This window comes from Pinus tabuliformis, chromosome 3_1 (assembly GCF_031772625.1).
Source record: "Pinus tabuliformis cultivar Carrire ecotype Pingquan chromosome 3_1, CPIR1, whole genome shotgun sequence".
Taxonomy (NCBI): Eukaryota; Viridiplantae; Streptophyta; class Pinopsida; order Pinales; family Pinaceae; genus Pinus; species Pinus tabuliformis.
Genome location: NC_142301.1, coordinates 789,822,126 through 789,848,143, shown reverse-complemented (window position 1 = coordinate 789,848,143; position 26,018 = coordinate 789,822,126). Strand labels below are relative to the sequence as shown.

Below are 26,018 nucleotides of genomic sequence, written 5' to 3'. Positions count from 1 at the left end.
AATACATAAACTCTTATGGTTGGTTCAGTGTAATTTTCATATATCTGAATATCATAAAATTGAGTCGTACAGTTAGTTATTTTATTATATTAATTATTATTTGCTAATAGACCACAAATGCATGCATTGATGTTTGTATGTCTAAGATATAATTATGATATGATTATGGCATAACCATGAAATGTTGGACACTTCACTCATTGAAAAGTCTCAAATTAATAAACTTATGCACCTTGAATAGAGCCAAATCCATTTCAACAACCAAATAAATACATGCCAGAACTATCAAGCACAACTAATACAAAAAATAACTTGGGGAGATTCCTAGGAGAATTATTGCAAGATTTAACAAGTGAAACATTGTTTCCATAGGTGAAGACCATAAGTGAGATGAGGTCAAGTTGTCTCAAAGAATCCTAAATAAAAACATGATCTCACTAGTGACTATCACTTCCAAAGAACTTAGCATCTGTTCATTATGTATCTTGATATCTTTCTTTCCATTGTAGTGTGAAAAATCGGTGACCTGATTCCTACTGCAGCAAACTGATGATATTTCTCCTATTTGTTAAATTACTTTGAACAAATTACTTGCAGTTTTCTATGGCAAATATCGAAATACATACACTGCAGCCTACACAAAATAAAATACTGCGGAAACTAAATACTGCACTGGAGAGAAATAAACACACACACAATTACACTATTGTTTTTGGACAAACATCCCCAGAAAAACCCAACTTGGGAAAATCGGTGCAGCAGCTGAGGGTTTTATTATTATGCAGTAGTAATCTGAGTACAAATCATTAGATGCCCAAACTGGCAATCTGATACAGAGAATAAACTGGCAAAGAGGTAGTGAGAAAAATCTCACACTGTCACTGGCGATCCGAATTTGATCCGGGCTCTGGATGGCTAGCCCCACGCTGCCTCTGCGTCAGCCTACGCAGATCTGTCACAGCCTCTAGGGACTGCGTCACCTCCTCCTCTGATCTTCTGCTAGCTGGAAACTTGACCCTCTGGCCCCTGGTCTCACACCCCGGCTTCCGGCACTAGATCTCGACTGCTCCTCAATAGAATTTTAGACTCCCTCTGAAGCTCTGCGCTGCTTCTCTAAACCTCTCTTTGTCTTCTCTGCCTTGCACTCCCCAGATCTGAAAAACTCTCCTCCGGTCTACTATCCTTGCCCCTCTCTCATTGCTTCGACTTTACTAAGTCACTTCCGGCAACTCACAACGGCTACTCAGGGAATCAACTTCCCAGCAAAATTGAGTTGCACAAGTGTATTCTCCAAGTGCCCATCGAACTCCTTATAATCTCTCGTTGGAGCACCAACGGCCAAGATTAAAACATAATCAAGGAATAATAATAATTGGGAGTTGATCCTCATCTTCTTCTAGAAGATTCACACCTGATTTAATTAATACGCTTTAATTAACAAGATTTCCTAAGTTTAGACTTAGGGAACCATTTAAAAAAAGTTAATTATTTTAATTAAATCATCTCTAGGTCGAATTTTCCCAAATGATTTATGGGTATTGGAGAATGCATGTGTCTTAGCCTCTCTGCAAAATCTCGAGGCAAGAGCACATTCGATGCTACAGAAATCAACACTCCCTCTGAGTGAGGAATGTGCTCCAGTGTTGCAACCCACTGAAGCATCACTTTGTTTTTGCACCATCTCCTGATGCGCTGCTGATGTCTGGCTCTATTGCCCTCCAACTACTGCACAACTCTGATATGAGCTGCATCTGTGTTGATGCCGGCTCTGCTGAACTACTGCCAACACTGCATTTGCACTGCAACCCATCCCATCTGCTGTTGCTGCAACTGCAACATCTGCAACGGAAAAGCATCCAAAATACTGAACCAACTGTGGTCAGTATGATGCATTTGTTATCCGAGTTCTGGCTGTTGCTAGCCTCTGCATTGTTGCTGACTCTGCTTTGTGCCCATTACACTGCTACCAACTCTGCTCTGCGTTGCTCAGTCTCAGACCGCTACTAGCTACTGCATCTGTCACTCTAGCACCTGACTGCACCAACTGCCACTGGTCCATCCTGCTACTGCTGACTATGGGCTCCCATAGCAAGGTCTTGATCCAAGAGGTGGACTCCTCAAGGATCTTGCCCATCCTGTAGCTCTCTAGGGCTACAATTCCAGATCGCCCCACCTCACCCCTGGAGGCATCTCAGCAATCATGGAAAACTCTTCCTCCAGTCTGGAGGACAGCCTGTCGATCTTAGCGGATGCAACATGTTGATCCTGCTTCTCCTCTTTGTCCTTCTTTCTGAGAGGACATTGAGTGTTGTAGTAGCCCAGCACACCACACCTGAAGCACTTGATCTTCGAAATGTCCTTTCTTTTGCGCTGCTCCTGTTGCCCCTTTGATGCAAGGGCCACGTCCTCCTCTTCCTTCACTTGCTTCGTCCCACTGCTGCTGCTGCCACTGATGGTGGCCTTCACCAAATCACGCCTCATTTCCTCCTGCTGTAGATCAGCCCACACACATTCCCAATCTGGCAGTTTTTCTCTACCCAGGATGCTCTGGACGAAAACTTGCCAATCTTCATAATGCTATTCAACGCTAATCGTACAAAATTTGAGGGCTAGGGCGCTGACCCTACTGAAGCCAATTGGTCCCGAACATCCTGAAGCCTTGTAAGGAAGGGGTCTACTCGCTCCCCTTTCTGCATCCTCGTGCATCTCAGCTTCTCCTCTAAGTACATCTTCCACTGCTCGGAAGATCCTTCGTACAGCATAGCTAATGCTTCCCACATCTGTTAGGCAGTATCCTTGCCAGCTATATGGGATACCACATGATCTCGAACTCCGTCGAGAATGATCCTCTTAGCTCTCGCCATCTCAGCCTTGTACTTCTTGAGCAGATCTGCATCGACAGGTACAGCTACCACACTATCGACATAAGTTTTGAGATCATGCTCATCTAGAAGGCAGGAGATCCTAGCTTTCTAGATCACATAGTTGGAGACTTCGTCCAATCGATCTTGATCTCTCAACCCAACTGATGCCATCTCTCCTAAAAAAGTCGAACTGCTTCCTCTTCTCCTTTGCGCAACTGCTGCCTAGCGATTTGCACTCCCTTCTGGAGTGAGAAATCCCGCACACAGATATTGCTGCTCTGCTAAGAAAATTTGAACTTCTTGCCTAGAAGTCCTCTGAGGAAGGAATTCCCTCAGTATGTGCTCTTCTCTCCTTCTGACGCTATTCTGCCAGCAACTGCATTCTCGCTGGAGATCTGCTCTGCAAGGAAACTACTGTTGCTCCCTCTACCTCTGGTACTCTTCGATCTTAGAAATTTTATTCATTGTTGACTCACTTAGAGAAAAAATTCCCACGAAAAAATGGCCCTCCTTGCCAAGGAACTACGCTACCCCTGAGGGTTTCGATTTGCTCCCTACGCAAAAATTCAAACTACCTCCTTCCTTCTTCGCTGAGCTCTCTGGATTACGATCTGTGCTCTGATACCATGTGAAAAATCGGTGACCCGATTCCTACTACAGCAAACTGATGATATTAAATTACTTTGAACAAATTACTTGCAGTTTTCTATGGCAAATATCGAAATACATACACTGCAGCTTACACAAAATAAAATACTGCGGAAACTAAATACTGCACTGGAGAGAAATAAACACACACACAATTACACAGTTGTTTTTGGATAAACGTCCCCGGAAAAACCCAACTTGGGAAAATTGGTGCAGTAGCTGAGGGTTTTATTATTATGCAGTAGTAATCTAAGTACAAATCATTAGATGCCCAAACTGGTAATCTGATACAAAGAATAAACTGGCAAAGAGATAGTTAGAAAAATCTTGCACTGTCACTGGCGATTTGAATCTGATATGGGCTCTGGATGGCTAGCCCTACGCTGCCTCTGCGCAACCTTTGCATCAGCCTATGGAGATCTGTGTCACAGCCTTTGGGGACTGCGTCACCTCCTCTTTTGATCTTCTGCTGGCTAGAAACTTGACCCTCTGGCCCTCCGGTCTCACACCTCGGCTTCCGGCACTAGATCTCGACTGCTCCTTAGTAGAATTTCGAACTCCCCTTGAAGCTCTGCACTGCCTCTATGAACCTCTCTTTGTCTTCTCTGCCTTGCACTCCCCGGATCTGAAAAGCTCTCCTCCGATCTACTATACCTGCCCCTCTCTCACTACTTTGACTTTACTAAGTTACTTCCGACAACTCACAGTTGTTACTCAGGAAATCGACCTCCCAACAAAATCAAACTGCACAAATGTATTCTCCAAGTGCCCATCGAACTCATTCTTATAATCTCTTGTTGGAGCACCAACGGCCAAGATTAAAACATAATCAAGGGCTAAGATTAACTGGGAGTTGATCATCGTCTTCTTCTAGAAGATTCACACCTGAATTAATTAATACCCTTTAATTAACCAGATTTCCTAAGTTTAGACTTAGGAAACTATTTAAAAAAAGTTAATTAAATTAATTAAATCATCTCTAGGTGGAATTTTCCCAAACGATTTCTGAATATTGGAGAATGCATGTTTCTTAGCCTCTCCACAAAATCTTGAGGCAAAAGCACATCCGATGCTACAGAAATCAACATGTAGTTCATCACTCTTACCTTTAAATCAAGAAGCTTCCGTTATTCAGGCAAGAAAATTTTGTATTTGTCAATGTCCCATAGGCGTTTGAGGAAATGATACAATTTTAGATCATTGTCACTAACCAGGATATAACATGTGTAAATATGCCAATAAATTAGTAGAACCAATTTACATTCTCGTAAAAGTTTCAAAAGATTTACAATACTTTTATGCATAAAAATCATGGTTATTTACATCCTCGCTAGATTCTGAATTATTTGTGTCCTCAAGATTATTTCAATTCTATACATCTGACTGAACGTTATTTACCACTTTAGAAAATGATCACATCAAGCCGTGTCCCTTACACTAATGAAGATAAGATTAAGATAGCCAGTCATGGTCTCATGAGATTGTCCATGGAAAGAAATAGGTAGAAAGATACGCAGAAAGGAACATGGTTACAATCAAGTGAAATGTTTAGGAGAAATCCTATGTGAGAATTTCATGCGAGTAAATGGTAGCTACATATAATAGTATGTGAGTTTAGAGAGGGGGTTATGTGAAAAGTGCTAGTACCGATAAATAACATAATCAATACGAAAATTCTATAATGAAAGAGGTTTGTTAGAAGAGGGTGTAGAAATAAGAAGGATTGCTGGCAATATTTCAGAGGATATTTTTTAAGTATATGGGCACATGTATTTGGATAGTTTTCTTTAAGTGACCTGTGATGAATCATTTTGAAAGAAAGAAAGGCACAATGTTTCTACAATATTAGTTGCTATAACATCTCCAAGAGTAAAGGAGAATCAACACCACAAGATTCCGATCAGCCTACGATTAGCATTTTAGTAAGTTTGGTTTATGCAAGCAAAATCACGGCATTGTGATCAGAATTACATTAAACTTCATAAACCAAGGCACGAGCAAACAGGAAGTTTGAAACCATACCTTTTCGGAGTCAATTGCAGAGAAAGTCTTCATTTCAGCCTCTTTATCAAATAGAATTTGTAATATCTACATGAACAAATTCGTAGTTATTATAGGTTCTCCTAGGGAATAAACACTAGTTTCCTACACATTAAAAACACTATCACTTTCTAAACGGCCTAGAACAACAATTTATCCTTACATATTATAGCCTCTATATTACAAGATAAACACCATTGTAAAGATATTAATAAAGTGAAAGACAAAATACCATGTTGTAATTTGTAATATTTAATTCTTTCCTTTTGGAGATGTATTTTATTCCTATACAAATAGGTATGAAAACAAGGGTGAACATGCAAGCCATGGAATATATTCTTACATTTATTTCAAACAATACTTCCATCATGAAAAATGCTAATCACATTCATGATAAATCCAAGAAGTCGTCAACCGACTCAGAAGCAACCACTCTACCATGATAGGGTGTTATTGGGGATGTTTCCCTTGTGAGGATGAGTTGAAGGCTAAACATGAATTTGCAGATAATTGGTGGCTGTCTTGTATAGAAAAATAATAAAGGCAAAAAAAAAATTCAATGATTGTCATTTAGAACAAAAAATTGTAATTAACAACCTCTCCCATTCGAAGTCTACTCTAGCTTTCTTGCCATAAATAGCAGCTATGTAAAGAAGATATAGTCAAGTTCATACAATGATACCAAATGTATTTCAGTTATTGCATGTACTCCAACCAAAGGAAGTAAATAAAGCATATGGAAAGTTTCAGAGTGGAGGCTTCTGTGAGAAGAGTAATTTTGTTCTGCAATTCCAGATTATACTCACATTGAAGATTTTGTTGTCGATGTTTTGAGCCATTAAGCGTGGCTCATCCTCATCTCTGTCCTGAGGATGAGCCACACTTGATGGCTCGAAATGTCGACAACAAAATCTTCAATGTGAGTAATCCATGAAATGGCAGAACAAAATATGGAAAGTTATCTCCTTGTAGTGTTGTCTCACATTCTGAAAAGAGAAAAGGATTGACTAGGCTACTCAGATTAAAGTGCAACTTATATAGCTAAGCAATGTGTCATAGTGAAGGACGTAGGTGGTATCTTTTAGCAATGACTTAGATAAATGAAGGATGAAAATCTCTCCATCTCGTAAGCATGCCAAATATCTTGTACTCAATCTATCTTTTTTCAATAAGAGCTACTTTTATCTCTTCATAGAGATATCTCAGAGAAATCTTATTATCATCCTTGGATTTCCAAATGCAATCCACTTGGGTGTGTAGGTGCCCCAAACCCTCATTTGGTATTGATGTGTATTTCATGAATATCTCTCCACTATTTTCTGTATTATGAATATTATTTGTTATTAGCTGTAGCCAGAGAGAGGGCAAGTTCAGAAGTCACATTAAGAGTTTTTTTTTAGTTTACCAAAGTAGAAGGCATCTACAAACCCCCACATGATGGGGCATCACAGAAAAAGGTAGGTAAATGGAAAGAGTGTGCATTTCAATGTTTTTACAGTAGGTGCATCCTACCCACTTTTATGACACTGACAGACTTCTAGATATATAAAAATCATCTATTCATGTTAAGAGAAGGATAAAATTACGTTGGTGAAGCTAGCTTGAAATGGGCCTACGAAAGAGAAACAGAATGCCATTTAGGCTATCTAGTATAGATGCAGCTAAAATTGAAACTTTTAAAAATTAGAATGATATTAATTCATAATTTTTTACCTGAGAACAGTAAGACTGACACCTATTATGACTCTAGGTCATAAGACGTGGGAATGATGACTGACTATTGCAACAGAGAGATAGTCAGTTGGATAGATGCTATATTTTCTTGTAAGATATCACATAAAGCAATTTTTTAAAGGTTAAAAACTCACAATTGTGTATCTAGATACCATGGATAAAGCAATATCTGGTAACATGAAGTTGTAAGTTGCCATCCATGAGAAAGCAGGATCAAGCTCACATTAACCATCTACTGAGGAAAAGAAATTAACAAGGTCACAACCAGGTAAGAAGCATCCTTTCCGAAAAAATCTTTTTCCATCCAAAGGAAAATTCCCTTTGAATAAAATTTATTTTGAGTAGATGGATAAACAATCTATAAGATGTTTCATGGAAGAAAACTATAAAAGGGATTGTCTTAATAATCAACCATGAAATCAGTGTTAGGGAGTTGCTAGCATGAATTCAACCCAAATGAGTTGGCAAATTTGTAGATAGTTGAGTCAGCTAGTTGACATAGTCAGTTAAGTCAGTTACAAAAATTATCGTGGCTAACCCATGCATAAATATGTAACTAGCCTATATACGGAAAGAGAGAATAGGTCATCCTGATTCCTACACTACTTATAATATAATTTAAATTTTTGCATCATTTTGACATTCTAGTATGCATGTCTGATTTACAATTACATGGTTGTCTATTTGGTCTTTACACATCTGTAGGAAGACAATGCATTTGGTCTTTACATATTTGTAGGAAGACAATGTCATTCTATTGTCATTCTTATATAAACCTGAATTAATATGATGGATAAGAGACTAGAGGAATGAGATAGTGAACAGGTGGATGTCTAAAACACTCTGAGAATGGTGGAATAAAAAAAATTAAAAATTGCTCCAAAAACTATGCAAAGAGGAACAAATTATCAATGATCCAATTTAGGTTGAGATTGTTTATGGAAACTCATGAAAATATTTGACAATAAGTCCCACCTGAAATTTATAAATGGATAATGGAATACCAATGGTGGAACAAATGTTGAAATTCCCTTGTACCCCAGGTCTGGTCTATGTCTAGACTAGAACATAAACAAACTAATGATACTCAACTATGAAGCACTTTGCACAGCGGAAATATAACAGCAGTGAAATCAACGACAATACACAAGAATATTGGCCCAAAATCTTGTTTCTCATTAGTCCATCAACAAGAAAACACTAGGGCTCCCGCACCAGGGATAATGGCCCTTCATAAACCCTGATACAAAATAGTATACAGAGTATACAATATAGTACAACTAGGACTTGAGGTCTAATCCTTCAAACCCTCAATCTTCCCATCAAACAAAGACAAATCTTGACGTACTTGCTGATGGTCGTCCTTTGCAGTCAGCTCTTTCAGTCCTTTTGTCCACTGCTCTGTTGAGAAATCTAGGGCATAGCTATTAGGTGATTTCTCCTCTTTAGATAACTGCTTGTGAATGTTTTTTACTTCTTAGATTAGGATCTTCTTTTACTTAGATTATTATAGTGTTCTTCTTCATCAAATAGCTACCAATTCATAAACCATAAAGACACAAGAGACATGGAATATAGGCTACCAGCCAGGGCCAAAACCTCTCCCACTTGAGAGGAAAACCCGAACAAATTCTTATGCTTATAGAGACTTCAATTGACGAATATCAACACCAAGACCCTTGACCTATTTTCCACTCCAAGACCAAGACACAAAGCTTCCTTGATGAGATCCTTCTTGCCTTAGTCAACAATAGTCAAACTTCTGCTCCTTCCTCCTTCTCGGCTACCCTTCAACTTTGGCTTCCTTCTGCTTCAGACCTGCACCTTATTTCGGCCTCCAAGGAAACCCTAGTTATAGTACATATGGTGATCTAACCCTTTAATCTCCTTCACTTGGATAGAAAGGCTTTCTTCTTCAACTCGTCTTGATGTATTGGCTTGAATACTCCCATATGTGGCTTCTAGCACAACAAGAAGGGCTTCATAACTGTTAAACACACATAGGTAGCAAGAGGGATATGAAAGATAAAACATGCAATACATTTTTTATTAACATGAGATATACATTTATAGTACAATACGTGACTCTTGGGTTTCAGATCCCAAGGTCTCTTAGACTGCTTTGGTCTATTCGGCTTCCACACTAACCCATTTAGGATTAGGTGTCCAACATTCCCCCCCTTAATCCGAAGGGTTATGTATGAGTCCAAGAAGAGAGCTGTAATACAAAATGTGCAAAAAATGCATGGCAGCACTAGGCTGAATGTGCTCTATGAAATGTTGGTATAAAGGGCAGTGGTTTAAGGATCACCAACACTGGAACGCTTAGTGCAGTTCCCGGAAATCTTCCAAAGCTGGCAAGAAACTGAAGTTTTCTGCTAGAGGAAGTGATCCTATTGTTTTAAAGAGGGAAACCTTCAACCATAAACGAGAGGTCTCACCCTGCATAAAAGGTAAAACTTCAACCTGAAAAGGGAAGTCTCAACCTGTGATGGTTTAAGGATAACCAACAACTCTGGAATGCTTAATGCAATTCCTGGAACTCTTCCAAAGCTGGCAAGAAGCTGGAGTCTTCTGCTAGAGGAAGTGTCCCCAATTTTGTTCTTGGAATTCTTCTGAAACTGGCAAGAAGCTGAAGTCTTTTGCTAGAGGAAGTGTCCCAGATTGCCAACTGAAGGCATGTTCAGGCATCTTTGTCTTTGGCTACAACTCTGAAACTGGTGTGGCAGGTTGTGGCTCACGCTCGCTTGATGTGGCTTTGAAGCTTGTAGATGACCATCATTTCCCCCCCTGTCAGATACAAGGTGAGAAGATGGAGAAAACTCAACTGCAAGACTATTCAATATTCTGGAACAAGTTCTGACATGTGTTTGAAATATCTTCTTGGCTGTTGATGCCCATTGCCAAGAAGCGATCCATCCAAGATGAATCTTTGTTCTTGCAGGACGTTTGTTTCTGAAGCATCTGTGTGAAGAATGGTTGGTTTTATGACAGTGCTTACATGGTTGAAGATCAAAACAGTGATCTTTCAAATGGCCAACTCGGTCACAGTGTTGGCATAAATATACCATTTCATATTTGATTGAAGGACATGTATGAAGAAATGTACTGCGGATTCAAGTCTGCTACAGCTTATTGAACACTGCCTTGAACTGATACCTCAAGACCCACGGGGCCCATGACTAAGACGCCAACAATTCAATTGGTTTTGGATGACTTGGAAATCCGAAAGTTTACAGTTGAATCGAACAACATGTCTCTGTGACAAAACGACTTGCAGAGCTGTATCTTGAAAACAAAGAGAGACAATGGCTTGAACCACCATTCAACATGACGATTGCATTTCCAGTTCTTCTCTTAGCGTTACCACAACACGGTGAGATATCTTGCTTGCTGCGATTTCAAAATAAAACAATCTTAACTCTCAACGGCGGGACAGGAGGAGCGGCTTCAATGAGAGGAAACCCGATGACTGCATAAATATATAATTTCATATTTGATTGAAGGACATGTATGAAGAAATGTACTGCGGATTCAAGTCTGCTACAGCTTATTGAACACTGCCTTGAACTGATACCTCAAGACCCACAGGGCCCATGACTAAGACGCAGATGGGTAGCGGTCGCTTGCGTATAGTGCAAGGGGCATTGAAACGATTTCTTGTAAAAAATTTAGAACTCTAGACCATTACCACGCAGAGATACCATTCAATACCATTCGCATAAAACGTTGATACCATTCAATACCACGCAGAGATACCATTCAATACCATTCGCATAAAATGTTGATACCATTCAATACCACGGATGCTATGAGAAGAGTATTTATCACCAGCGAGAAACCACAAGAGCAAATAATTTATCACCGACAGTAAGATCTTTTACAGGATGTCAAAGTCATTACGTGCAGCAGGGAGAACAATTTGCACTCCTTTGCAAATTTATATCATCGACTTTACATTCCAGAAACTCTAAAGCTTAATGGAAACTGGACCTCGGACAAATCCGCCTACCAAGAAATACCAATATTTGAACTGCACGGCACTAAAAATCCACGAACTGCAGTAAAAGAATTCTTTATCCAAACAAATAATCAAACTCCATGACCAAAACGAACAAATCATAGCTAAATCAAATCCTTTTCTCGTGAAGAAACCGCATTTAGCCTCAGGAACCTAAATTATCAACGCAGTCTACAATTTCACCAGATTCGAATGCTCAATCTACCATTTCACAGGATTGGAATGCTCAACCAGAAAAAAATCAAACTCTACAGTGGGATTTGGTCTTTAAGCCGACCAAAATCGAGCTTGTAGGTGTCTGTAGATGGAGAATAACGAGAAGAAGCAGGATTTGTCCAACCTCAACAATGGCAACTTCCACTCGGACATGAACATCATCATTCATATATTTAAAATCCTCATAATCCATCAACGCATATCGTTCCTTTTCTGAGAGCGCAGGTAAGGAATATGGCAGAGAATGAGAGCGCAGGTACAGTAGACAGAACGCAGGTTCGCATAAAAGGAATATGGCAGACAGGGGTCAGAGATGTCAGTCAGCAATTAGTGGATTTCAGGCAGAGAATTGTCAGGAGGTAGTGCATGCAGTACCAGGAGCAGCTAATTATATATGGAGGAGCAGAGACCAGTAGTGGTATTAACAGGGTGCAGCTAAAATTTAGCTGAATAAATATTCATGAGAAAATATTCATGAATTACATGGCAGAAATAAACTGCACAGAAAGGCCAAAAACAAATGGCTCAAATTACTTATGCAGGGCAGGAATACGCCTGCTCTGATACCATGTTAAACACACATAGGTAGCAAGAGAGATATGAAAGATAAAACATGCAATACATTTTTTATTAACATGAGATATACATTTATAGTACAATACGTGACTCTTGGGTTTTAGATCCCAAGGTCTCTTGGACTGCTTTGGTCTATTCGGCTTCCACACTAACCCATTTAGGATTAGGTGTCCAACAATAACTTTTCTGCAACAGTAACACTCCTCTTTCCTCGCACATGTGGGTGGAGACCAGCCCTGAAACAATCCTTGCTCTTCCTTCCTTCCTTTCGTTGGTTATTAGACTCCTTTCTAAAATATTCTTGCACTTTTAAATTGCGGACTTGCTTGACCGAAAATCTCTGCCTCAAATGGAAGTTGAGTTGTCCTATTTATAGTGATTTCCCATCAATTTAGGTCGACTTAAGTGAGGGTGAGCTGACATGTCCTTTGGTGAAGATCATTTACTCCATTTTGTAGCCGACTTGAGGGAGATGCTTTTGCTTGGTCTTGGAGGGTCTTCTTATTCATTTAATGGCTCATACAAAAATGTAACATGCCCAAGAAGGGTCCTTCATACATGACATTGACTCAATTTGACTTTTATGACTTGATGACAAAACCTAAAGGCTCACAATGGGAGCCATAACTAAAAATAAAATTCCTTGGTCATGAAACCCACGAGACAAGCATTACAATAATAATTTTATTTTTCTTCTTTACATCAATTATATTAAAATCACAAATACACATGTCATTATGAAGACCGAACCTAGTTACACATTTCAACATGCTCTTGGTTGTCCTTTGCCTCCAGTATTTACATAGTGATCAACTCCTTTTAGATCACTGTCAAATGTTGCTCATAGAGGAACTACTCCTCTAAACCTCTGTATTAAATCAACACTGGAAACCCTTGTTGTTTGGTCCTCCTTGCTCCAATAGACTTCTCTTTTATCAATGTTGGCCTACTCCTTTAGGTCATAATCAGCGTGCTGCCCACCTAGCAGACTTCCTTGCCCTGTTGTTCAACCCTTCGCTACTACACAAACCTTTTTCTAGCACTTTATCTGCCCTAGACCTTGACATACTGTCCCACAACCCTCCTCTTCTAGGTTTGGCAGACCTAGCAATGCTATGCCTCTTCTAGCCTTGGATGAACTTCTTAAGGCCTCGGTCTCTACTCTAGCAACCCTAATCAGGCCTTGACCTATTCCTTAAGACTTGTTGCCTTCCTTACATACCCTCAACCAACCTCCAGTTGGTCCACAGCTCCACAACCTTTCTTTCCAAGCCTTCTACGGCTGCTACAACAGCCCTTCAACTCTGATCCAACCCTCTTCCAGCCACAACTAATTCTATCATGGCCCTGTTCTGCCCTTGATTTGCTACAACAAGCTCTTTCTAGCACTCTACCCTACTCCTAGACCTAAAACACATGTGGCTAGTCCTTTATACCTCTGCGACTTCCCTAGAAACCTTAGGACAGACCTGTCATTGGGCTTACTAGGCCACAAACAAGGCCTCAACCCCCCTTCTCCAACCACAAATTACCCTTGCTAGGGCTCCACACTTCAAACTAGTCACAAATTACTCTCGACAAAACATGGCTCACTCCTTCTTGGCAGATCCTCAGCTCGACACCTTAGACAAACTTATTTGCATGATCCTGCAGCTTCTTGTGAAAATTCCTTAAGATGCAGCAACTAGAATTTATTCTCCTAAATGATTAATTATGCAGTTTATTTGTTACAACAAATAACGAATAAATCACACTGCAATTCTTCACAATAACATTACACTGCGGAAAAATAAACTCAAACTAAGATAATAGAGCACACACATGATAAAAATGACACCAATATTTTTGGACAAAAGTCTGCGAAAAAACCCAACTTAGAAAATCGGTTTAGCAAATGAGGGTTTATTTTATTATATGCAGCAACAAAAACTGAGTACAATATCTAGATGCCCAAACTAGCTATCATCAACAAAATAATAGGGCCGAAATAATAGTGAGACAATTTGTCTCACTCGACAACTGATCTCAGCTCCAAAACTGGCTCTACCTGGGCTACTTCAACCCCTACATCAGCCTCTGCACGAGCTCTACTTGCACTGCCTATGGAGCTGCTCTGATCTTATCGTTCTGCCCAGTTACCGCTCAAACTAGAAGGGGACCTAAAGGGGATTCCTAAAGGGGGCGACTGTTAGGCCAACGACAACAAATGGAGACTTAGTCCACTGTCACCTCGGCTACAACTCCCTACTCTTTATGGAGTTTCACCGATGGGAGGAGAGTTAGTATATGGAAGTCACTTGTGAAGAATGAATCAACAAATGGATGTGGAGTGACCCTAATGATCCTTTTCCTAGAAGGGGGTAAAGAATAGAGCTTACTTGCCCTTCAAGCAAGGTACAAAGATTTCTAGGATAAGGAGGTGAGGAATTGAGGGTTAGGTTAGAGGAATATGCCTTGTTAAAAGTTTTCTAATCCTAAAATCCTTATTGAACTTCACTTCCCGAATGGTTCTTGAAGGATTGACCTTTCAAATGTACGGGACCACACGGGACCAAATGGACCCAGCCTGGATTAAGGGGAGAGAATCTAGCAACCAATGATGTTCTTAACCCAGACAAGGAAGGGGAAAGGATCAAACCAAGAATTTCCAATTAAAAGTATCAAATTCATCCTATGAGATGTTGGACTAGGGAATACCAAGGCAAAGTTTGATATCAGAGCTAGGTCTTGGGTTATCTCACAACTCCACTGTTGGAATAGCTTCAAAATTGGAGGAGGCCTTGAGGACAAACCAGCGCAATAGAGGCTAGGAGATCAAACTTTTTCTTGGGCTATTTTGTTGGGAAAGTGATGCCCTAGGTGACCCAACTTGGCTAGACCTAGAAGAGAGAGGGAAAGGTGGAGAAAAATGTTCTTTGAGTGATCACCTATTGGTGGACTAGTGCCTTAATCCCTTGGGGAGAATGGAGTCTAGGAGAATGATGAGAAAGGAACTTGTATTTTGGTCAAGGAAGCCTTAAGGACTACTTCGCTTAGCCTTTAGCGCAAGAAGAAGAGACCTCAAAGCTTTTATACTTCACTTGGAAAAAAGAGATGGGTTATCAAGATACATTCACTAGGAGATTTCATTCACATACATGGCCCAAACATTGAGAGATGCTATATAGAAACAATAATTCCACAAATTTGCAATTATGGAATGCAACAATTAGCCCTAGTATAGCGAAAATTTCATTCAATGCATATGACAAAAGTAAAACAAGAATAACATTAAATGTGTGTACTTACATGTGATAGAACATATCCAACCATCAACAATCTGACAATAAAGAAGCTCCAAGATAAAATACTCCAATCCAAACATCAAAATTCATCCATGCTCCAATTCTTCATCCCATAAAAAGTGCAAAATTCTCTAAAGAGAAGAGTGATCCAATCCAAAGTGATGATGAGAAAATGAACTCATCTCACTTGTATTTATACACTAATTAGGAGTTCGAATTAGTCTCTTAGGCCTACATAAGCCCCAAAAATAAAATAATGTGCTAATAACCTAACTTTTGGTGACAAGCCCACCAAACTAGCTCATAAATGAAATAATAAGCCTCTCAAGAGGTCAAATGATAAACAATACATGTCGTAGGGCCCTCCAAGAGGCCCGATGAGGTCCATAGGTGCCGCAATGAAGAATAGGCCCCTCAAAAGTGATGGACAAGGGGGTGGTCCCTTGTTCTTCAAACAATAAACCTGTGGTGCTCCTAGTGGATGTGGTGGCACGATAATAACATCACGGGTCTCCAAATGAGTCGAAGATTCCTGTAGACCATCTGTATGGGCTCAGATGATGGTGTAGGTGATGCCACATCATCCTCCAAGTCCTGGGTCAACTGCCAAGTGCATGGTACATCTGTGGGGCTGGCTAGGCAAAGGTGAACTAGGTGCATCTTCTTCGTCCAATAGGTGGATCTCGAGCCAACCTTTGAACATCTCTAGGGATCCAAGGAGTGTTGTCTACTGCAGTGGAGGCCCATGGCTCTCAACACACACCCTACATGTGCCAATGCAGCCCTTTGGAGGGTTATACAGCGTATATGGAGACCAAACCCAAGATGGAGACCACCTGCAATCCTATATAAGATCAAATGTGTCCCCTAGCCTTCCAGTACAACAAGTCATCAATGAAATTGAGTAAAGGAGCTTACAACCCATGAACCACAGGTGGGGACTTCATAATGGCCTACCCTTCCATAATGGGCTTTGGCATGTGCTTGTGAAAATTCGGCTAATCCCGAATCATATTGCAGCAACTTAAGTTATTTCTTCTATTTGTTAATTTAATTAAACAAATTATTTGTTGTGTGCTATGGCAAATATCAAAACAAATACATTGCAACCTTCACAAAACAAATACTGCGAAAGAAATAAAAACGTTGGAAGAAATAGATGCACACACACAAAATACACCGTTATTTTTGGACTAAGTCCCCAGAAAAACCCAACTCGGGAAAACCGATGTAGTAGCTAAGGGTTTTAATATTATGCAGTAGTGAAAATCTGAGTACAATCTATGGATGCTTACTCTAGCAATCCAAGCAGAGAAATAACTGGCAATAATAACTAATGAGAAAAATTTCTCACTCCACAGGTGATCGCACACTGACCACCACACGAATTGAGTTGCTCCTTGCTCCCTCTGCGCAGTCACTGCATCAACCTAGACAGCTACTGCGTCCCACAAGCTCGGAAATACGTCTCCTCTCACTGTCTCATCAACTGTTGTCTGGGAAGCTGATACTCTTTGCCTCCGAACCCTCTACCCAACTTCTAGCTCAGAATCTTAACTTCTCCCCAACAAAATGGAAATCTCCCCAAGAGGGTTTTGTGCTGCTTCTACGCTACCTCTCTATGGCAATCACTGCCTCTCTGCAATGTACTCGTCAGAACTGGAAAAGCATCCTCCAGCCTCACTATCTCTGCCCCTCGCTCACTGCTTCGAACTCACTGAATCACTTTCGACAACACACAGCTGCTACTCTGGAAATCGATTTCTCAGCAAAATCGAACTCTATTAGTGTGTTCTCCAAGCCCCATTGACTTTCTTCTTATAATCCTATGTTGAGACTTCATGGCCAAGATTAGATCTTAATCTATGGCTAGGATTAAATAGAGGTCGATCCATGTGAGTTTCTAGAAGATTCACACCATAACTTAATTAATTATGATTAATTGATCATATTCCCTAAGTTTAGAATTAGGAAATATTTAAAAAACGACTAATAATCTAATTAAGTCATCTCTAGGCGGAATTTCGAGAAACGATTTTTGATTTTTGGAGATCTCATGTATTCTAGCCTCTCCACAAAATTTCGTGGCTAGAACACATTCGATGCTACAAAAAATAACACTCCCTCTTAGCGAGGAATGTGTTCTAGAGTTGTTGCGACCTATATCAACACCCTGTCTCTGCATCATCTCCTGTCATGCTATTGATGTCTGGTTGTTGTTGCCCACCAACTACTGTGCAACTTTGATATGTGCTACATCTGTGTTACTATTGAACTGCTACCAACATTGCATTTGCACTACAACTCCCCTCTCATTTGTTGTTGCTGCAACTGCAACATCTGCAACTGAAAAGCATCCTAAATACTAAATCAACTGTGATCAATATCATGCATCTGTCACCCGAGTCTTTGACTGTTGCTAGTATCTGTGTTGTCATTGAGGCATCTGCACTGCCACTGACTTTGCACTGTGCCAACTGCACTGCTACCAATTTTGCGAAGCACTCCCCAACATCTAACTACAACTAGACTCTGCATCTATCACTCTGGCATCTGATTAGATCTACTGCCACTGGTCCATCCTGCTACTGAATATTATGGGCTCCCGTAGGAAGGTACTAATTCAAGAGGTGGGCCTCCTCAAAATTTTTGCCCAACTGTAGCACTCTAAGACTACAAAACCAAGTCACCCCATTTGACTCCTGGGAATATGTTAGCAAACATGGCGAAGTCTTCCTCCAGCCTGGAGGACAGCCTATCGATCTCTGTTGATGCTGCCTGTTGATCTTGCTTCTCTTCTTTGTCCTTCTTCTTGAGAGGACACTAGGCTTTGTAGTGGCCAAGTTCACCATATCTGAAGCACTTGACCTTCGACAGGTCCTTCTTCTTCTTGCGATATTCCCCTTGTCCCTGACTAAGACCCTTTGATGAGAGGGCCACATTCTCCTCCTCCTTCACCTACTTCGACCTACTGCTGCTGCCACTAATGGAGCTCTTCACTAAGTCTAGCCTCAACTGCTCCTGCTGCAAATTGGCCCACATCCTGTCCCACTTTAGCAAAGGTTTCTCTGCCCAAAATGCTTTGGACAAATACATGCCAATCCTCGAAGACACTGTTTAGTGCCAATCGTACTAGCTTTGTGGCTTGAGGTGCTACTCCAACAACTGACAGCTGATCCTGGATCTCTTGAATCCTGGTGAGGTAGGGGTCTATGCATTCCCCTTTCTGCATCCTGGTGCATCTCAACTTCTCCTCCAAGTACATCTTCCGCTGCTCGGAAGTGCCTTGGTACAGCATGGAAAGTGTATCCCACATCTCCTTGGTCGTTCCCTGGCTCGCTATGTGTGATACAATGTGATCTCGAACACCGTCAAGAATCAACCTCTTTGCCCTCGCCATCTCCTTTCGGTATTCCTTCAGCTGATCTGCATCCTGGGGAATAGCTACCACTGCATCAATATATGGCTTCAGGCCATATTCATCCAAAAGGAAGGACATCCTTGCCTTCCAAATGACATAGTTGGAAGCATCGTCCAACTTGTCCTGATCTCGTAGTTCGACAGTGGCCATCTCAACAAAATAAGTCGAAATCCTCCTCTTCTCTTCTGCTCAACTGCTGCTAGGCTCTACGCACTCCCTGCTAGAGTGAGTAAATCTGCTCACAACGACTGTTGATCTACAAGAGAAAATCAAACTTCTGACGCTAGAAGTCCCCTAAGGAAAATTTCCCTCAGTGTGTGCTCTTTCTTCCTCCTTACGCTATTTTGCACTAGCAACTGCTACAAAATATTGCGTCCAGTCAGAGATCTGCTCTTCAAGGAAAATACTGGCTACTCCCTCTGCCTCTGGTAAATCCTCGAATTGGAGAAATCTGATTTCTCTGTCGCTTTCTCAAAGAAATCGATTTCTCCTTAAGAAATTGACCCTCCTAGCCAAGGAACTGTGCTGCCTCTAAGGGTTTCGAACTGTGGCTTACACAGAGCTACGAAATTCCTCTTCCCTTTTGCTACTGAGCTCTCTGGCTTACAATCTGTGCTCTGATACCATGTGAAAATTCGGTTAACCCCGAATCCTATTGCAACAACTGGTGTTATTTCTTTTATTTGTTAATTTAATTAAACAAATTATTTGTTATGTGCTTCGGCAAATATAGAAACAAATACACTGCAACCTTCACAAAACAAATATTGCAGAAGAAATAAAAACGTTGGAAGAAATAGATGCACACACACAAAATATACCATTATTTTTTAACTAAGTCCCCGGAAAAACCCAACTCGGGAAAACCAGTGCAGCAACTGAAGATTTTAATATTATGTAATAGTGAAAATTTGAGTACAATCTATGGATGCTTAATCTAGCAATCCAAGAAGAGAAATAACTGGCAATAATAACTAGTGAGAAAAATTTCTCACTCCACAAGTGATCCCACACTGACCTCAGCTCGAATTGAGTTGCTCAACCTACACAGCTACTGCGTCTCACAAGCTTGGAACTACGTCTCCTCTCACTGTCTCGTCAACTATTGTCTGGGAAACTGATACTCTTTGCCGTCGAACCCTCTACCCAACTTCTGGCTCAGAATCTCGACTTCTCCCCAGCAAAACGGAAATCTCCCCAAGAGGGTTTTGCTTTGCTTCTACGCTGCCTCTCTGTGGCAATCACTGCCTCTCTGCAATGTACTCGTCAGAACTGGAAAAACTTCATCTGGCCTCACTATCTCTGCCCCTCTCTCTGCTTCGACCTCACTGAATCACTTCCGAAAACACACAGCTGCTACTCTGAAAATCGATTTCTCAGTAAAATCAAACTTTGTTAGTGTGTTCTCCAAGCCCCATTGACTTTCTTCTTATAATCCTCTGTTGAGACTTCAAAGACCAAGATTAGATCTTAATCTATGGCTAAGATTAACTAGAAGTCGATCCATGTGAGTGTCTAGAAGATTCACACTATAACATAATTAATTCTGATTAATTAGTCATATTCCCTAAGTTTAGACCTAGGAAATATTTTAAAAACAACTAATAATCTAATTATGTCATCTCTAGGTGGAATTTCCAAAAACGATTTCTGTGTTTTGGAGATCTCATGTATTCTAGCCTCTCCACAAAATTTTGTGGCTAGAACACATCCGATGCTACAAAAACTAACAGTGCTAATGTCTCCAAACTCCAAATGGGGTTAACCAAGTATCCCATTAGGTGGTTTCTACTTTTAAAGGGGATAATATGTCCAACGTACATCCTTTAAAAGGTGGTGGCTTGTGATAAAGAGGTGAATGGAATAGGGAATGAGAAGGGGCAGCCTTGGGCCACATGCTGGGGTACAAGGGTAGCTAATAAAAGGGAAGCCCACACTTGGATATATAATGTATAAGAGGGAGCAATCGTGGTACATGAGGTGCCCTGACCTTGATTTTTCTATCCTTATTTATATGTCTTTTTCCTTTTTATGATTTTTCCTTAATTAAGTGCTCTGGGCTCAAGAGGTAAGAGCATGATGTGTGAGATATAGCAGTAAATACCCCCTTTTAAGGTAGGGCAGTTCATTGCCCATCAGGGGTTGGGACAATCATGAGTTCCTATATGACGAAGGTGTGAACATTCCTAAACCTGGAATCCCTACTACAACAAACTGATGTTACTTCTCCTACTTGTTAATCCATACAAGTTATTTACTGAGTTCACTATTTAAAATAATATGCCAAAACAAGTAACTAAACAGGAAATAGATACAACACAATGACAGTTATTTTTGGACAAAAGTCCCTGGAAAACCCTAATGCGGGAAAACCGGTGCAACAGTTCCGAGGGTTTTTATTATTAAGCAATAGTTATTTCTGAATACAAACTCTGGATGGCTTGCTAGCTATCTAGTACAGAGAATATCACTCGGCAGAAGAAATTAGTGATATTACCTCACTCTACATTGCAAGTCCTGGCTGATCGAGCAACTGAAACAACGAGTCCCCGACTACCTCTACGCTATCCCTAAGCAATCACTGCGTGGGCCTGCGTCCCTATCTCTGAGGAACCGTGTCACTTCCTCTACTAGATCGATTTGCTCTCAGGAGCCTCGACTTCAGCCCTCCCGGCTCAGAACATCGAACTCCCAGCTAAATTTCGGACTTCTGCATTGAAGACACTACGCTGCTCTGTGTGAGCCCTTCGTGGCTTTGTGTCACCCTCACTAGGCACTGCGCTGCCTCCTCTGCATCTTTCTCTGCCTCTCTGTTGCGTATTCTTGGCTTAGGAGAAGATTCTCCAACCAAAAATTATCTTTGCCCCTCTCTGCGTGATCACCACGAAATCACTGTGCTACTCTAGCCTCAGCAATTCGATCTGATTGATCAACTCTATGTGTGTGTTCTCCAAGTGCCCATCAAGCCTTCTCTTATAATCCTCTCGTTGATCAATCAACGGCCCAGATTAGATCCTAATCAATGGCTAGGATCATATTGACATGATCTTCGCCTTCTAGAAGTTTCACCCACAGTGTATATTAATACCCTTTAATTATTTTAATTTCCTAAGTTTAGACTTAGGGTCCCATTAAAAATAATTAATTATTTTAATAAAATTGTCTCCGGGTGGAATTTCCCAAAACAATTTTTGGGTATTGGAGAATACATTCATCTAAGCCTCCCTACAAAATTTGAGACTTAAAGCACATCCAATGCTACCAGAAAACAACACTCCCTCTTAGCGAAGAATGTGCTCTAGCAATGCAACCTGTTGAAGCATCACTATGTTCTGTAACATCTCCTTCCGCGCTGCTGATGTCTAACATCATGTCCACCAACTACTGCGCAAATGCTACATTTGTACTGCTGCTGACCCTTGCCACTATCAACACTGCATCCGTACTGCAACTCCCTCTCAATTCTGCATATGTTTTGTTGTTGGCACTGCCACTGCCAACTGCATCTGCACTGCAACCTGTTGAAATTTCTAAGTATTACCCGTTAGAAATTTTATCTGTATTCTCTGGTTTATTTCGCCTACTTATTTAATTACTAACAAGTTATTTAACCATACAAACACTGAAATAAACACAATACATTCTCAACCATCTACAGATCCACAACTGAAAGAAATAAACAAACACACAAGGGACACCGTTATTTTTGGACAATCGTCCCTGGAAAAACCCAACTTGGGAAAATCGGTGCAGCAGTTCTGAGGGTTTTATTATTAAGCAGCTTTTCTAAGTACATTGGGTGCCAAACTAGCTCACCCGATAGAGATAAAAAATCTGGCAGTAATACCTCTCTTCGGAAGCAGATATTCTGAAAGTCTGCCCCACGAAACCCTCTCCAGCACAATTTGAAGCACTGCGTCAACCCTCCTGGCCTCTATGTCAACCTGAAACCCTCTGCGTCAACCCTTTGAGGCTCTGCGCAGCCTCTCTGGCTCTCTGCGTCACTCCTGCAGCCTCTGCGTGGATGACACATGCCCTTCTGGCCTTTGCGCAGTCACTGCTGGCCTTTGCGTCGCTCCCTCTAGCTCTGCATCTACCTCTGCGCTGGTCTTCCGCACTATCTCTGCCTTTCTGCCTCGTACTCACTGCCCCTCGCTACAACTCTAATCACTGGTTCAATTTCTCTTAGCAAACCCCGCTCTAGAAAATCGAATGACTAATCACTCTGGTGTATTCTCCAACTGACCCTCAAGCCTCTTATACTTTTTCTGTTGAGGCTTCAACGGCCGAGATTACATATCTAATCAACGACTAAGATTAGATTTGGCTTGATCCATGTCCTTTAGAGCCTTCTAACCCAGTTTTATATTAATACCCATTAATATTTTATTTTTCCTAAGTTTAGACTTAGGAACTCCATTAAAAATATTAATTATTTTAATATCTCCTTAACCGGGTAGAATCTGCCCAAACCATTTCTAGGTCTTGGAGATCTCATGTGCTTTAGCCTCTCCACCAATTTTCCTGGCTAGAGCACATCCGATGCTACCCCAAATCAACACAACCTTCTCCAACCACTTCTTCTACTGCATCAACAACGGAAAAACATCCCAAATTACTGAATTGGTGTTCAGTATGATGCATCTCGCTGCTGGAGTCTAACTGCTGCTAGTCTCTGTGCTGCTGCTGACTTCTGCTTTGTGCCAACTGCACTGCTGCCAACTCTTCTTTGCGCTGCTCAGTCTCTGGCACTCCTAGCCACTACAATTGTTTCTCCTAGCACTCTTCTACATCAACTGATCCGATCCATCCTGCTACTACTAATCTGAGCTCCGTACCAAGAAACTAATCCGAGAGGTGGGCTTCTCCAGGATCTTGCCCATCTGTAGCTCTTTCGAACTACAACTCTAAATGAGCCTACCTCGCTCTTGGAGGTATCTCGGTTGTCATGGCAAACTCATCCTCCTCAATCTTTGCGGCTACAACCTTCAGATCATGCTTCTCATCTTTGTCCTTCTTCCTAAGGGCATTGTGTTGCGTAGTGACCCATTTCACCACACCTGAAGCATTTAATCTTCGAAACGTCCTTCTTCCGCTTTCACTGCTCCTGTTGCCCCTTAGATGCGAGGGCTGCATTCTCATCCTCTTCCTTAGGCTTCGACCCACTACAGCTGCTTCCGTTAGGTTTACACTTGACCAAGTCTCTCCTCAGCTCCTCTTGCTTGAGAGTTGCCCACATCTCATCCCAGTTTGGCAAAGTTGCCCTGCCCAGGATGCTGTGGGCAAAAACTTGCCACTCCTCTAAGGCTGAATTGAGTGCCAGTCTAACCATCTTGGATCCTTGAGGTGTTGACCCCACAGCTGCCAATTCATCTCGGGTCTCCTGAAGCTTCGTGAGGAATGGATCAATGTGTTCCCCCTTCTGCATCTGCATAGAACTCATCTTCTGCTCCAAGTACATCTTCCACTGCTCGGAAGATCCTCAATACAACGTCGACAATGCATCCCACATTTCTTTGGCAGTGTTTCTGCTAGCTATGTGATAGACTATATGATCCTTGACTCAGTCGAGGATTATTCTTTTTGTCTTCGCCATTTCTCCCTTGTACTTCTTGAGCTGATCTGAATCTGTGGGCTTAGCTACCATGCTGTCGACATAGACTTTAAGAAAATGCTCATCTAGAAGGCATGATATCCTTGCCTTCAAGATCACATAGTTGGATGCCCCATCCAACCTATCTTGATCTCTCAGTCCACTGGCTGCCATCTCTACCAATCGAAAAGTCGAATAGCCTCCTCTCTCCTCTGCATAGCACTGGACTGGTCTACGCACTCCCTTCTAGAGCTTGTAGATCTGCCCCTTTCTATTGCTGCTCAGCTAGTGAGAATTTGGACTCCTTGGATGGAAGTCCTCTGAGGAAAAATTCCATCACCCATGTCTCTCTCTTCTCTCTGGCATCCTTTTGCCTAGCAATTGTGTTAAATTATGGTATGTTCTATGCTTAGTGCAATTTACTTCAATTTCTTCTTATTATCCCAATGTCATTCATTGTTTAGCAATCACATTAACATAAAGTAAAATGTTGATAGAACATAAATAGATCGACAGAAAACAAGCCAAGACAAGAGACACTAGATGTGGCGGCTAGCCAGGGACAAACCCCAATGTGGGGAAACCCTTTGATCAATATTTTTATGATCTTCAATAGTTCAGCAGAGAGAGAAATAATATAAATATACAAATTTGTAATTTTATGACAGCAGCAGCAAAGTCAAAGCTTGACAAACAAGATAGAATTGACCTCCAATGAGCTTGGTCAATATGCCAGTCAACTCGGCCTCTAACAGCAAGAAGAGGCACCCCAAAAACAATTTGAAAAACTCAGTCAAATGAAGTCAACAGAAGTCAACCTGCTGCCAGCAATTAGGGCAGTCAACACTGGTCAAACCTGAGGTCAGATTGCCTCGGTTTGCGTGCCAAAATCTGCGGCTTGCCTAGGAGAGACAGCCACACCAAAACCGCAATCCAAGAAGGTCCATGCTGGTCAAAGAGACCTTCTACAGCCTTGGTCAAACTCGGTCAACGTAGTCAAACAGTTATGTGTCCTCCTCCTGCGTCCTCCTCCATCCCACGTGAGAGTTTCTCCTTGTGTGTACCCAATCAACTAAGGAGAGAGAGAAGAATGTGAGAGATGAGATGAGTGAATAATGCCTCAAGGTAACTTGTATTTATATGAATCGTTGAGGATGTGTGCCACACATTTAGTTGTTGGCCGACCTTGACAAATTGTCAAGTAAATATAAATAAATTCATATCTCCATAAATACATGTCGGAATCGGATGATCGTTAGATCAATCCTACACCTCTCGACGAGAGGAATCCAAGAAAAATATCAGCTGCCATAAATAAGATGACCCACATGGAGTTTGGCCCTAGCTGCCAATTTTAACACTTCCTCTCAATTAGGGAGAACTCCATCTGCTAATCCATCGGACCATCGGTACTATCTCTGCCATCAAATGCACTTCCCTGCACTGCTCGGCTCTGCTCTGCTGAACTATGAAGAAGAAGAAATGATCGAGGATGTATCATACCATCCTCTACTGACCCAAAGTCAGTCCCAGAGAGTGTGGCATACCACTCTTACTGATCCTAGATCAGTGTCAAAAGAGTGTGAGCTATATCACTCTTACTGATCCGAAGTCAGTTCCA

At 41.2% G+C, this 26,018-nt stretch overlaps 1 protein-coding gene across 3 annotated transcripts in view; it reads right to left on the bottom strand.

Annotated features, from left to right (window-relative positions):
* Positions 1 to 26,018, bottom strand: part of LOC149189806 (uncharacterized) — a 458,516-nt gene that overhangs the window by 81,693 nt on the left and 350,805 nt on the right. For all 3 annotated transcript variants that reach the window (XM_089411941.1, XM_089411942.1, XM_089411940.1), the window contains one exon: positions 5,535 to 5,600. In XM_089411941.1, the coding sequence (XP_089268067.1) occupies positions 5,535 to 5,600 (66 nt within the window). The remainder of the gene's footprint in view (positions 1 to 5,534; positions 5,601 to 26,018) is intronic.